Raw genomic sequence first — 13,251 nt, 5'->3', positions numbered from 1 at the left:
CACCTAACTTAAAGGTAACTTACAGGACTTCCCTGGTGGTCCAGTGGGTAAGACTCCACGCTCCCAATTCATGGGGCCTGGGTTCGATCCTGGTCGGGGAACGAGATCCCACATGCATGCCGCAACTAAGAGGTTACCTGCTGCAACTAAGAGTCCGCATGCCGCAACTATGAGCCTGCATGCCACAACTAAATGATCCTACATGCCGCAGTGAAGATCCCGAGTGCCACAACTAAGACCCAGTGCAGCCTAAATAAATAAATAAATATTTAAGAAAAAGAAGAAAAAGATAACTTAGGTAAGTCACCTAACTTTTGTGGGCCTTAGTTCCTTCACTTATAAAATGGAAATGATAATAATATTCCCCTTCTGCAGGATCATATACAGAGTACCAATCAGTGCCTGGCACATAAAAGACATTCAATAGGTTACTGTCACTCTGGTTAAGATGAAATGCTAAAACAGAGTTAGGACTTCTTGATTATCAGAACTGTTCAATGGCAAGGTTCTTCTGTAAAACTTTTTTTACACTAGCATTTTCAATGCTAAAAATAGTACATGTTACATAGAATGCCTTTGGAAAGATGGACATGAAACTAGTAGTAGTGGCTGCCTCTAGGAAGAGAGACTGAGGTGGGAGGGTTTAGTTTTCTCTATATGCCCTTTTATAACGTTTGAACTTTTTATCAGGTCTACATATATTGCTTATCAAGAACATTAAGAATAAAAGGATTTATGTGCACGATTCAAAATTAAAACAACATGGAAGTGTATAAAAAGAAAAGTAGGTTATTTCCATCCCGTAGAAATACTACTGTTATCAACTACTTGGATATCTTTATAGAAATTTTGTATTAAGCAGCACAGATATATACATATGGATTTACATTTTTCCTTTTTACACAAATGGGCTCTTATCATTGTGTATATATATCTTGATTTTTCATTTAACAATTTGTCATTTACCATGGACATTTTTCTATGCCATCACTTACAGATTTATCTCATTTTAACTGCTGGATAGTATTCTTCATGTACCTATATTATAATTTATTTACAATCCCCCCACCAATGGGTATTTAAATTGTTTGCCTCTTTTTTTGCTATTAAAACTATGCTATAATATATCTTGGCCTTCTTTTGTGAGTGTAACTGTAGGAGAAATTTCTGGTGGTGAAATTGCTGAGTCAAAGGAAATGTACATCCAGTATTTTGATAGCTACTGCCCTCCAAAAAATAGTAACAATATTAAAAATGTCCCTAGGAAAGCAGTTATCACCAAACTATAGCATATTATTAGAAATTTAGAATTTCTGAAGCATTTGGCATGTAAGATATTCTCTCTGAGGCCTAGAGTTGATATAATTATATTGGAAATGTCACTGTAAGCCATCATGAACTACTGCCAATAAAAAATGTCTTACATAAAAAGAAAAACCTGCACTGAATTGGAGCTGTTTGCTCTTTGCAATTATTTTGAGCCAGAATGAAAATATGCTACTGAAACAAATACGCCAATTATGCCAATTTCCAGCTAAGGCTAAACTCCAATTTTTAAGAGTCCACTGAAGTTCACAATCTAGAGACTAATAAATTGTGTAGACATTTTATAAACAACAAAAAGACCACTCCAGTATTACATATCTATTTTAACTGAAAACATTCTACATTTATTGTCTCTGATTTTTCTTTTTTTGCCCTAGTGATCCGTTTGCTCCCATTCAGTTTTCTCTTCCTGGCATCCACCTCCCTATTCTTTTGTGTCTCTCCCATACACTACACTTCCGTGCATTCTGGGTATGTGGTACATTTTTCCAAACCAGTGGGGATTATACCTTCCTTGCATTGCCATGCTCAGAGTTGAGGCCTTAGGTTAGAGGAGCCCCGGTGAACACGGGCAGTGAAAGAGCACCTCTGATCTGCACCAGCTCATGCTCTGGGTACCAAGGCATAAGGGACAGAGCCACGCTGAGAGAGCCAGTAGAGTGAAGCAGTCCTGCTGCCCACGGCTACTTGCTGCTCATCCCAGATATCCACTCATTCACTCTTGCATTCATTCAGGAAATATTTGTGGAGCACCTACTATGTGCCAGGTACATTGCTAAGTGTTGGGCATACTAGGATATGAACAACAACAAAAAGGCTTGATTCCTGTCCTCCTGGCATTTAGATTCTAGTGGTAGAGGCAGTCATTAATCAGAAGTAACCTAAACAAATGTAAAATTAAAAACTGTGGCATATTCAAATCCTTGTAACAGAGTTTCACCTAGCCCTCAAATGTTTGCAAGCTCTCTTTTAAAAAAGACTTTTTATCTTTGAAAATCATACAAGTGATACATGCCATTCTCATTAAAAAAACACTATAGATATAGACAGAGTAAAAAGTGAAAGCCCTCTTTCCTTTCCCCATTCTACTCCCCTTCTTAGAAGATACAGGTGTTAAATATGTCTGTATGCTTCTGGGTTTTTCTATGCAGTGTAGTATAGTGCTTAAAAACATGGATTCTGGAACCAGTCTGTCTGAATTTGAATCCTGGCTCTGCCAATTACTGGGTGACCTTGGGCAAGTTACTTAACTTCTCTGTTCCTCTGTTTCATAATCTGTAAAATGGGGATAATTGTACTCATGTCATAGGGACTATCTTGAGGATTAAACAAAATGATATAATTAAATATATAGTTATATACTATAACAGTACCTGACACATAGTAAGTACTATATGAGTGATAATGATAATAATCATTATTTACATACATATATATTCACATATACAAATATGAATATATTTTAATATAATTATATGCTTTTTCTGCATCTTGCCTTGTTGACGTAACAGTACATCTTGGATATCTTTTTTTTAAAATTTTATTTATTTATTTATTTACTTATTTATTTTTGGCTGTGTTGGGTCTTCGTTTCTGTGTGAGGGCTTTCTCTAGTTGCGGCAAGCGGGGGCCACTCTTCATCGCGGTGCGCGGGCCTCTCACTATCGTGGCCTCTCTTGTTGCGGAGCACAGGCTCCAGACGCGCAGGCTCAGTAGTTGTGGCTCACGGGCCTAGTCGCTCTGCGGCATGTGGGATCTTCCCAGACCAGGGCTCGAACCCGTGTCCCCTGCATTAGCAGGCAGATTCTCAACCACTGCGCCACCAGGGAAGCCCTTGGATATCTTTCTATGTCAGTGTGTAGAGATTCACTGCATCCTTTTTGATGATTGCACGCCATATGCCATATGATGGCATTAAAATCACTCATTTAACCTTTCCTGTATTGATTGACATTTAGGTTGTTTCCACTTTGGGGCTATCACTAACAATGTTGGTAACAAGATTCTTCGTCATGGTGTCAGTCCCCTGTCAGTTTGTATGGCAACCTTGCTGGCAGACCTTTGAGGGTATTTGGAATCTAGTAGTGGTATCCCCAAAGTAGCAAAATAGTAGGCATTGCGGAAGACTCTTTGTTAGTTCTTCTGAAGCTCCTTCGGAAGAAACTGTCTTAGAATCCTGTGGCTGCCATGGCCTAGGGATCGTGGATGGTATTCATAAGGAGAAGGATCCTTTTATGCTGTGAAACTGTTCTTGGGGGTAATTTTAGAATCTCCTCAGCGAGAGGTCTCAACAACTCCTGAACAGCCCAGCTTGACCTATTGGGTTTCCCTGTGTTTCAGATCAGTGCTGAGTCCTCAACTGGCTTGCCATCACACAAAGGCGAGTTGGTGGTTTCATTGAAATACATCCCAGCCTCCAAACTCCCTGTTGGAGGTGACCGGAAAAAGAGTGAGTTTTCTTTGGGGCCCTGGATTTAGCTCTTAGTTTTCTGCACAAGATCTGTGCGAGGTGGTGCTGGCTAGTGGCTAGCGCTATTGGAGAGACCAGATTACGATACACACTGGATCATTTTCTAGGGAAGTTTCCTTTACTAAGTAAGCCATTTCTGCTTTGCAACCAGAAGGGAATGCCTTAAGAGTTGGATTCCCTTTTTTGTTTTTGTTTTTATGTTGTTGTTTTGTTTTGTTTTTGATGCCATTAAACTAACTTGGTCTTGGTCCAGCTCTGACAGGCTACTAAGAGGTCAGAACAGAACAGAAACTTCAGGACCGAGAGAGGGTGGTTGGAAAGGGTGGTGTATAAGTATAAGAGACAGAAAGTTGAAGGCTGAGGAAGGGTTAATCAACACACCAGGCATTGTGCTAGTGACTGTGGATATGTAGGTGAATAAGACACGATATTTGCCCTCCCTTGCACAGTTTATTTTAGAAAGAAGACAGTCATCTGCTAAAAGAACACAGATAAGGGAGTGATGAATTCTGTCTGGTTATATTTGGGAGAGTTTTAAAGAGGAAGTAATGATGATACTGGACTTAAGACTTTACTAGGCAGAAAAGGAAGAGGATGGGGTGAGAAGAGCATTTCCAGAAGAGCCGATAGCATGAGCAAAGGTTTGAAAAAGGCATGGTAAATGGGGGGGTTGTATGTGAGTGTGAGGCAGTGAACTTCTTAGTTGAGTGGGGCTGGAGTTATGGTATATAGATGTGGAAGTGGGGCTGGAATTGTTGATGAGGCTGCAGCCTAGCTGAAAAGGGCCATGAATGTAATGGTACGGAGTTGAACTTGACACTTTGGCAACGGGAAGCCAAGTTCTTAAAAAGTTACCTGCAGCAAAGTCTAATGTATAGGATTTGGGGAAGTCAGTGAGATCCCCAAGGAGGGTGTGCAGGATAACTAGAGAAGAGAGGCAAGGATAGAACCAGAGGGAACACTTTAAAGAATGAAGATGGGAAGAGAAGCCAGTGAAGTGGAGGCTTATCAGGGGAGAGCAATGCTGGGAGAGAGCTTGAAGAAGGGAGTGGGGGTTGTCAACAGTATTGAAATACCACTGGCATGTCGGGCCCAATGAGAAGACACAGCTCATCGGCATTAGATTACATTTTCAATGGATCAGTGAAAGCAGAGGCCAGATTTCCCTAGAAACTAGGTTGAGTGAATGAGGCAAAGAAGTAGAGGCGGTGAGTGTGGAGTCTTTTTTTCCAGGATAATTGATGGTGAAAGAAAGGAGAGCCAGGGAGGACAGCTTGAAAAGGAGATAAGGTTGAAGGGAAATTTACTTTTAAAAGGATTTTTAAAAATCAGAGGTGAGATTAGCATATATTTAGACTGAGAGGATGGGACCAGTAGAGAATGAGATATTAAAAATGGGAGGTGGGGGTTGAAATTGATGATGCCTGATGAGTCTTGTTGATGTGGAGATGGGATCCAGAACACAAGTGGAGGAGTTCCCTTTTTTCAATCATTCAGCAAACATCAGGCAACTTTATTTCTCTATGCCTCAGTTTTCTCATCTGTAAAATGAGGAGAATGATAGTATATATCTCATATGGTTGTTTTGAGGAATAAATGCTTAATGTTGAATCAGGCACATAGCCAGTTTTCAATAAGCCTTTGTTGCTATTGTTATGACTTGAGCGCCTATTTCTCGCTGTTAGGCACTGTGCTAGGTACTGAGAATACAAGGCAGGTGTGGTCCACTTATCATGGAAGTTGCTGTCTTCAGGAACAAGGAGAGGAAGTGCTATGTAGATAAAGCTTGAGAGAAATGTGGAGGTGTCGGAACTCACTTACTATGTCTGACATCCCTTCCAGGTACAGGTGGGGAAGGGGGAGAGCTCCAGGTGTGGATCAAAGAAGCCAAGAATCTGACAGCCGCCAAATCAGGAGGGACTTCAGACAGCTTTGTGAAGGGGTGAGTCCCTGGACCAGCACCAAACTAACCAGTTTCAGGACATGAGAGTTAAGAGAGGAACCCCATTTAACCTTTCTCTGTAGATATTATCCCTGTGTGTCCTGCCACCTCCAGCAGCCAACTTGTTCCTGAAATTAGGTAATGGCGCAACCTCCACTACCACGTTGGCACTGGTCTGAGCTCAGTTTGGACTGGGCTGTAGTGTTGATTTCCAGAAAGGAGGGTGGTAGACAGTTAGGTCTGACTTTTCCTTTGTTATAGATTTATGCTTTTAATTAATCCTGAATAAAAATCTGTGTTTCCTGACTGTCAAGACCTGGGGACTCAGGACTTTGTTCCCCACAATATTTAAGCAATGGCAGCTTTCCCCAAGTTACAGCTCAACCTACTGACTTAAGTTCTCTAGCAAATCATGTCTGGCTATGCCTATGCTTATTACTGTTGTTTTTATTAAACAGGACTTTGCCCAATAGAAGTGGAACCAAATATTCAAAACCCATTTTGGATGGCATATAGACAATAGCTCCATAATAATATTGTATTAATTTTCTCTCCAGGTAAAAGGAATTGAATCGGGTGAATGATCTAGTGGAGGTGGTAGGAACTATGCTTCAGCAGATTCAAAGGAGGGAGAGTGTGTCCTCGGATCTGAGTGTTGACTCACCTTCCTGGGCTAGGCCTGTGGGAGGGGAAAGGGGAATTTAGATAGATATTGCCAGCTTTGAGTAGGTTGTTGATTCCTCCGCACCCTCTGCCAGATACCTCCTTCCCATGAGGAACAAGGCCAGTAAGCGTAAAACTCCTGTGATGAAGAAGACCCTGAATCCCCACTACAACCATACATTTGTCTACAATGGTGTGAGGCTGGAAGATCTCCAACACATGTGCCTGGAACTGACTGTGTGGGACCGGGAGCCCCTGGCCAGCAATGACTTCCTGGGCGGGGTCAGGCTGGGTGTTGGCACTGGTGAGAGCCTCTCCCCCACCCTCACTGTCTCCAAGGCCTCTTAGATATTTCACTCTGAATAGACCCATCCCCCTCCCTACACAGCTCCACTATGTCAGGAGTTGTCTTCTTTCAGTTAACATTCAGCCAGTGTTTACTGAGGGCCTATTATGTGCAGGGCTGGGGGGAGGCTGAGCTCCTGCACTTTCATGTGTACAGGTAAATGGGACCCTGATTGCCAGGAATGCCATCATCTTCCCACCAAAAACATAAAAACCTACATATATCTGTACCTCTGATTTCCACCTTCCATCCTGTTACATGAAAGAAGGGTCCTTCCTAGCAAGGGCCAAGCTCTTTCCAAGTGTTCTAGATCACACCCTCTCCTTCTCAGTGACCTTACTTCTGGAATCTCCTATCTCTCCTGTCTGATCAGTTTTATTCTCTCTGCCTCCCTATTGGAGGAGAAAGTACATATACTCTGGTATTTCCAGTCTTAATAAACAGAAACAAACCTTCCCTTGATCCCACGTCTCCCCTCTGATTTCTTAAAAAGAGTGGTTTCCATGGCCTCAGCTCTCCTTTAGTCTTCAATCCACTGTGATCTGACTTCTGTCCCACCACTCCACTGAGTAACTGCTTATGCCAAAATTTTGTTTTCATCATCCTAGAATTTTCATGCTATTTAGCATAGCTGATCACTCCCTTTTTCTTGAAATACTTTGCTTCTCTTGATACCACACTCTTTCTTTGGGACATCCTCATTCTCTACCCAAACTCTAAATATTGGTGCTCTCAAGGCTTAGTCTTGAATTCTCCTTTCTTTCTCTACAGTCTCTGCATTCCTGTGACTGTAAATATTACTTGTATATTAATAATTCATACAAAGCATTTAACACAAAGCATCTAGAATGATGCTCTTACAAATGTAAGCCAGTTCATGTCAGTCCCCTACTTAAAACCCTTCAGGGCCTCCTACTGCACTTAGAAAGCAATCCAAAGTTCTCACCATGCCAAAAGGCCCCTGTATCTAGACCCTCTGTTCCTTTATGATCCATCATATAGTACTACTTGCTCACTATGCTCCAAACACAGTGACTTGCTTTCTGTTCTCCAAGTATACCAAGCTTCTCCCCACTTCATAACCTCTGCAATTAGTGCTCCCTCTGTCTGGGAAGGCTGGTTCCTTCCAGTCCTTCAGCTCCTGGCTATATATCTCCTTCTCAGAGGGGCCCTCAGATCACTTAATCTAAGCGAGGCCTTGATCTAGGCACTACAAATCACCCTGTTTATTTGCTTCATGACACTTACCTCACTATCTGGAATACTCTTGTTGATTTACTTGTGTATTTTCTGTCTTCTCTATTCAAATGTAAGCTACCTGCAGGCAGGACTTTTTCTGCTTTGTTCACTACTGTATCTCCAGAGCCTGGAAGAGTACTTGGTACACAGTAGGCACTTGATAAATGTTTCTCGAATGAATGAATATACAAGAGAATAGAAATGAGGCCCCATATGATCTGAACTTCAAGCCTGGAGTCTACAGCCAGAAAATAAAGGTGTTCAGCTTCCTTCCTTCCTTCCTTCCTCCCTCCCTCCCTCCCTCCTTTCTTCCTTCCCTCTTTCCTTCCTCCCTCTCCCCCCTCTCTTCCTCCCTCCCTCCCCTCCCTTCCCCTCCCCTCCCTTCCCTTGTCAAGTTGGCAATAACAGAAGGGCTATAGCTGTAACAGCCTTAGAATAAGAAGTCTCGAGCTACCGTGTGCTGTTTCGAGTCTCATTTCATCAACTTGAAGTCTCTTGATGGAGTCTCAAGAGCACAGAAATAGCTGTGCAAAATCAACAGGGAGCCATTCTCAGACCACTGTCCCCATCAGCCCATCTTCATAGCGCACTGTCTTTTATGGGGTGCTACCCTTAATGTGTAACCCATATTTCTCAGTGGGCTGAGGAATGGGGTCCCTGTTCAGCCTCCTCTGGTGTTTCTCCTTAGGGATCAGTAATGGGGAAGTGGTGGACTGGATGGACTCGACTGGGGAAGAAGTAAGCCTATGGCAGAAGATGCGACAGTACCCAGGGTCTTGGGCGGAAGGGACTCTGCAGCTCCGTTCCTCGATGGCCAAGCAGAAGCTGGGCTTGTGAGCCCCTATCCTTCTCTGCAGCTCCAGCCCTGTCTAGGGCAAGTCAGAGGAAGTGAAGAAACCAAGGGTGAAGATTTATAATTTAGTGTGTGTGTATGTGTGTGTGTGTGTGATATATGTGTGTGTATAAACGTGTATTTCTACAAATCTCGTTATGCTAGAGTGATGTAGACTTCCATCCCTTTTTAAAGCAGGCTTGAAAATAAGCGTCTCTTCAAAATGTTTTTATGTGTGCATAAACTATATACTTTCAGAGTCCATGTTTCTTATATCTTTATGAGATTTAATTAACTTATCTTTTAAAACAACTTTTTATCACCTGTCTTGCTATCCTGGTTCCTCCTTCCCCAGGAAGCCCCAGCTGCCTTTGGCACTCATACTGGTCTGTGTTTCAAGGTGTGCCTGGTCTGAGGCCAAGGCTCCGGGAAGCAGGGGTGGGTTACAGAAGATGGGGTGGAAGACAAGATGGGAGAGAGGTGAGTAGGTCCATCCTTTCTTCTCCAATGTATGCTTTTTAACTCCATTTCTACCTTGACACATTTCTGGAACTTGGCTTTTAACTCTTCTTGTTTGTAGCAGTTTCCACCTTGCTTGGGTCGAATGGTTTTCTTGGAAATGCTAAGAAAATGTCTAAGTTGCTTCCAGTTCTGAACACCTTCCCTAAACCTTTGGGGAACCCTTATAACAGAGCTGCTTTAGAAGAGCACTTTAATTAGATAATGGCCTTTGGACTGGGTCATGGGCATGCCCAGTAAGGGCTTCTCAGTGGTCCCTGAGGACCAGTGACTGAGTGTCTCCCAGCCCATGCTGAATTCTTTGCATTTTAAACTGATACAGCAGTTGTTAAAGAGTTCCTAATTTCTCTAATGAAAGACAAGACGTCTTCACTCTCACGTACCACACTTTTCTTAGCGTTTGTGTCCGCCATATGTTACCACCCAGAATAGGGTCTACATGCTGTTATGTCAGCCAGAATGGCCACGTATGGTCTAAACCAGTCCAGTGTTTCTCCAGGCTGGGCACTGCTGGTGTCCAAGAGAGTGTGTTCAGAGAATCTCCCAGGTTTTCTGACTTCCTTCTTGAAGTGGTTTCGGTTCCTATTTTTTCTGTTGTTTCCTAAAGTTGACCTAGATGTAACCTGGGTGTGCTGGGTTGAGATCTTTCTAAGAATGGTCTAGCGATCTAAGGTTCATTTTCTGAAACTCACTGTCCCAAACTGACCTTCTTATTCTCACAGTTTTATCTGCACAAAGTCATTTGTAAAAGGAGTCTGTACCGGAGAAGAAATCCCTTTCAGTAGAGTTGGCTGCTAGCGGACTCTCCTATAAGGCTACTGGATTGAAGGTGGCCACTGCAGTTTTCTGTTGTATGTGTGAAGTGAACGGAAGAGTGTTTTAAAAAGGTTTATTCGGTGTGGATTGATATTGTAATGGAAGGCATAACTTGGGATCCTGGACTGTCTACTTGCTCCTTTGTTCTCCACCCCCTGAAATGTGTGTGTGCTTCAATAAAGCTTTCTTCCTTGTCAAGCGTTTGTATTTGTTAGTTTTATAGATGCTTTCGTCTCTGATGTCCTGACTTACTGTTGTTGCTTTTCATGTGGCTTGAAGGATAAGAACCAAAGTGACAAATGCCCTTCCTTAACCATACTGTGCTCACTTGAAGAAAATTTCCCTGTCCCCACATTGGTGCCTGATACCTCTGCCGAGCTCTGATCCATTGACCTCTGTGTTTGCTATTGAGGGAGAGAACGAGAACCCATCTTAAAAGTGCCAACACTTTTCTTTCTCTCTCTAAAGTGCCAAGGGAAACTCCTCCGTTACCTTTGTAGCCACCCCCATCCCACGTCTGCAACTGCAGGAAGGACAGAAAAGTGCACAGGGAAGGGAAGACATCCCCTGCTGTTTCTTTCTGGATCCTTCACTTTCTCTAGGAGGTAGGGCCTTTTCCTTCACTCCTACTACCACTATTTAGTTTTGAGAGATAAATAACCCAGATACCAAGTAACCATCTCAGAAATAAGGCTCTGGGTTTCTAGGTAGAGCCCAAGTGATTTTTGACCTCTTGTATAAAAGGGTATTAAAATATATTGAATGCCTTTTGTGTACAAAGCTTTCTGCTAGGCATATATTATTTCCCTCATTTCTCAAGCACCTTATGAAGTAGGAAACCTTCCCTTTTTATAGGTGAGGAAAGTCAAGCCCACTATCATGCATAAAGTTGGGAAGTGAATCAAGGTCTGACTCTACAGGACCATGCTGCTTCCTGTGAGGCATGGGCCAAGATTCAAAGGAAGGGGTGACTCCTCTCTTCTAAAATATCTCAAAGAGATAAGTTTCGTTTACGGGGTAGGACGATCAGAATGCTTTGGATGTTACCTAGTCAGCTGACTGACGGAATAGCTTGTATAGGGGGGAGGGGGCAGGGGGAGGGAAGGAGGGGGGAAAGGAGGAGCGTTGAGGGCAGGAAGGGGCAGAGGGAGAAACACAGAAACAGGTAGTACAGGGTCGGGTCTGGCTAGCCCCTTTGGGTCTGGCTGTCAGACTGATCTCACTGCTGTCTCCTTCCCCTATTTTAGGAGTTGGGATTTCCTGACTCATAATCCTGACTTTACTCATAGCCGTAAAACTTGACGGAAAGAAAGCAAGATTGATTTGTCTTGACTACTCAATAAAATGAAACAAAACAAAAGCTTCTCAATTTTTTTAAGCTAGAGGAGCATTTATATGCGAGAGTCAGGCCCAGGTGGGAACTCTGCTTGAGAGGCAGTGGGCCTCCTCGTGTTATCACTTGGGCCTTTGACCCTCTGGCGTGCCCTGGCTTGCCACATGAAGTGTTAGTGATAAAGACAAGGAAGGGCATTCATTTTGCCTGATGTGCAATCTTTGCCTCTGGAACCACAGACCCTGTCTGATGGGAGATTTTCCACATTAACTCATTGTATTTTGCCTTCTGCCCATAACTTGCTTCCTGCCTTTCAGAGCTCCTGTATTTCCCTGGAGGGAAGGGGGAGAAGGGACCTTTGTGCTCCAAGTTTGATCATTTCCTCCATGTCCCATTCCACCCAGAAACTGCCTTTTAATTTTGCATTTTACAAACGAGATTTCCACTAACCGCCCAGTATAACAGCTTCTCTGTGACTCACTACTACCCCATAGGTCCTGGGCTCTCGATTTCCATCCCATCACTCTGCTTGGGAGAGTGTTTTCTTGGGTTGAGAGCTTTTCTTTTCCCTCTCTCCTCCTGGGCACACTCTGAGTGTTCTGTCTGAGTGGGATTACAGAAGATAAAACCTTTCTCCTTGTTTAGAGCTGTCAGCTGTCTTTAAATGAAAAGTAGAAAAAGAAGTAGAGGCAGTATAACATCGTGTTTAGGAACACTGACTCTGGAGCCAGGCTGCTGGGGTTTAAATCCCGACTCTGCCACTTCTGAGCTGTGTGATCTTAGGCAAGTTGCCTAACCTCCCTGTGCTTCCATCCCTGCATCTGTGAAATGGGACTCATAGCAGGACCTACCTTACAGGGTTCTTGTGAAGAGTTCAGTCAATCGAGAGTGCTTAGAACAGCACCTGGCACATAGTGAGTGCTCGAGCATTTTAGCTCTGCCTCTCCACCTAGCCTGCTTCCTTCTCCCCTCTAATTTCCCACCAGTGACCCCCTGGGGAAAGTGGAAGGTGAATGGCTGCTGAGTCTTAACCATGACACTGGGTTCCAAGAGAGTAGAAAAGAAGGTTCCCAGCAGCCTGGGGAAGAGCGCTTTTCTTTCAAACACTGATGCACGCTTGAGTGCGGCCAAAGCCAGAGCAGGCAGTCTTGAGTGTAGCTCTGCTTCCCAAGAGCTCAAATAGCCCACATTTCCTTGCAGGCCTGGCCCTTAAGGCTAGCCTTTGTGCTGCTGTAGCTCTCACCTGCTCTGTGCCCATCTCTTCAAAGTGGGTGTCTGAGTAAGTTAATACATGAGGCTGAGGCTGTCTTTTTTCCTTCTCCCTGATTTAGTTTCTAGTTGGTGGTTCTGAGGTTTCCTAGATCACGAGCTGGGGGCTTCTCTGAGGAGGGGGCAGCATTGGCTCCCTTTTTGCTCTGAGAACTGGAGGCTCAGTAAGGAGAGAGACTGTTGCGCATGAGCTAGTTGGAGGGGCAGGAGAAAGCCTTCTTCTCTGGCCTGATTTTTCTTCCCAAGCTCCCTCCCCCTGCAGCAGTTTGCTAACTCTTAGGTGAAGCGATGGCTAACAGAACACTGGTGGCCCAATACCCTAAAAAGGGAAAGGACAAACAAGTTCAAGAATGTTTTGGCGCTCCCCCCACCTCCAATCACACACTTAACCTGTAAGGAAGATCAGCCACACTTGCTGGTGTCCTGGTTGTCTGTTGCGATGGTGCTGCCCTCTGCTGTCACCTCAGGGTAGAGAAACCATTTAAAACACAGCTGG

At 43.7% G+C, this 13,251-nt stretch overlaps 1 protein-coding gene across 4 annotated transcripts in view; it reads left to right on the top strand.

The window, feature by feature from the left end:
- The window catches only part of SYTL4 (synaptotagmin like 4), a 157,821-nt gene extending 147,470 nt beyond the window's left edge, over window positions 1–10,351 (top strand). For all 4 annotated transcript variants that reach the window (XM_082447597.1, XM_082447596.1, XM_082447598.1 and 1 more), the window contains 4 exons: window positions 3,667–3,775; window positions 5,639–5,738; window positions 6,497–6,705; window positions 8,675–10,351. In XM_082447597.1, coding sequence (XP_082303723.1) covers window positions 3,667–3,775; window positions 5,639–5,738; window positions 6,497–6,705; window positions 8,675–8,823 — 567 coding nt within the window. In that variant the 3' untranslated portion in view covers window positions 8,824–10,351. The remainder of the gene's footprint in view (window positions 1–3,666; window positions 3,776–5,638; window positions 5,739–6,496; window positions 6,706–8,674) is intronic.
- The last annotated feature ends 2,900 nt before the right edge of the window (window positions 10,352–13,251 follow it).

This window comes from Balaenoptera physalus (genome assembly GCF_965194825.1).
Source record: "Balaenoptera physalus genome assembly, chromosome: X".
NCBI lineage: Eukaryota > Metazoa > Chordata > Mammalia > Artiodactyla > Balaenopteridae > Balaenoptera > Balaenoptera physalus.
This window is presented reverse-complemented; position numbering and strand designations above follow the sequence as displayed.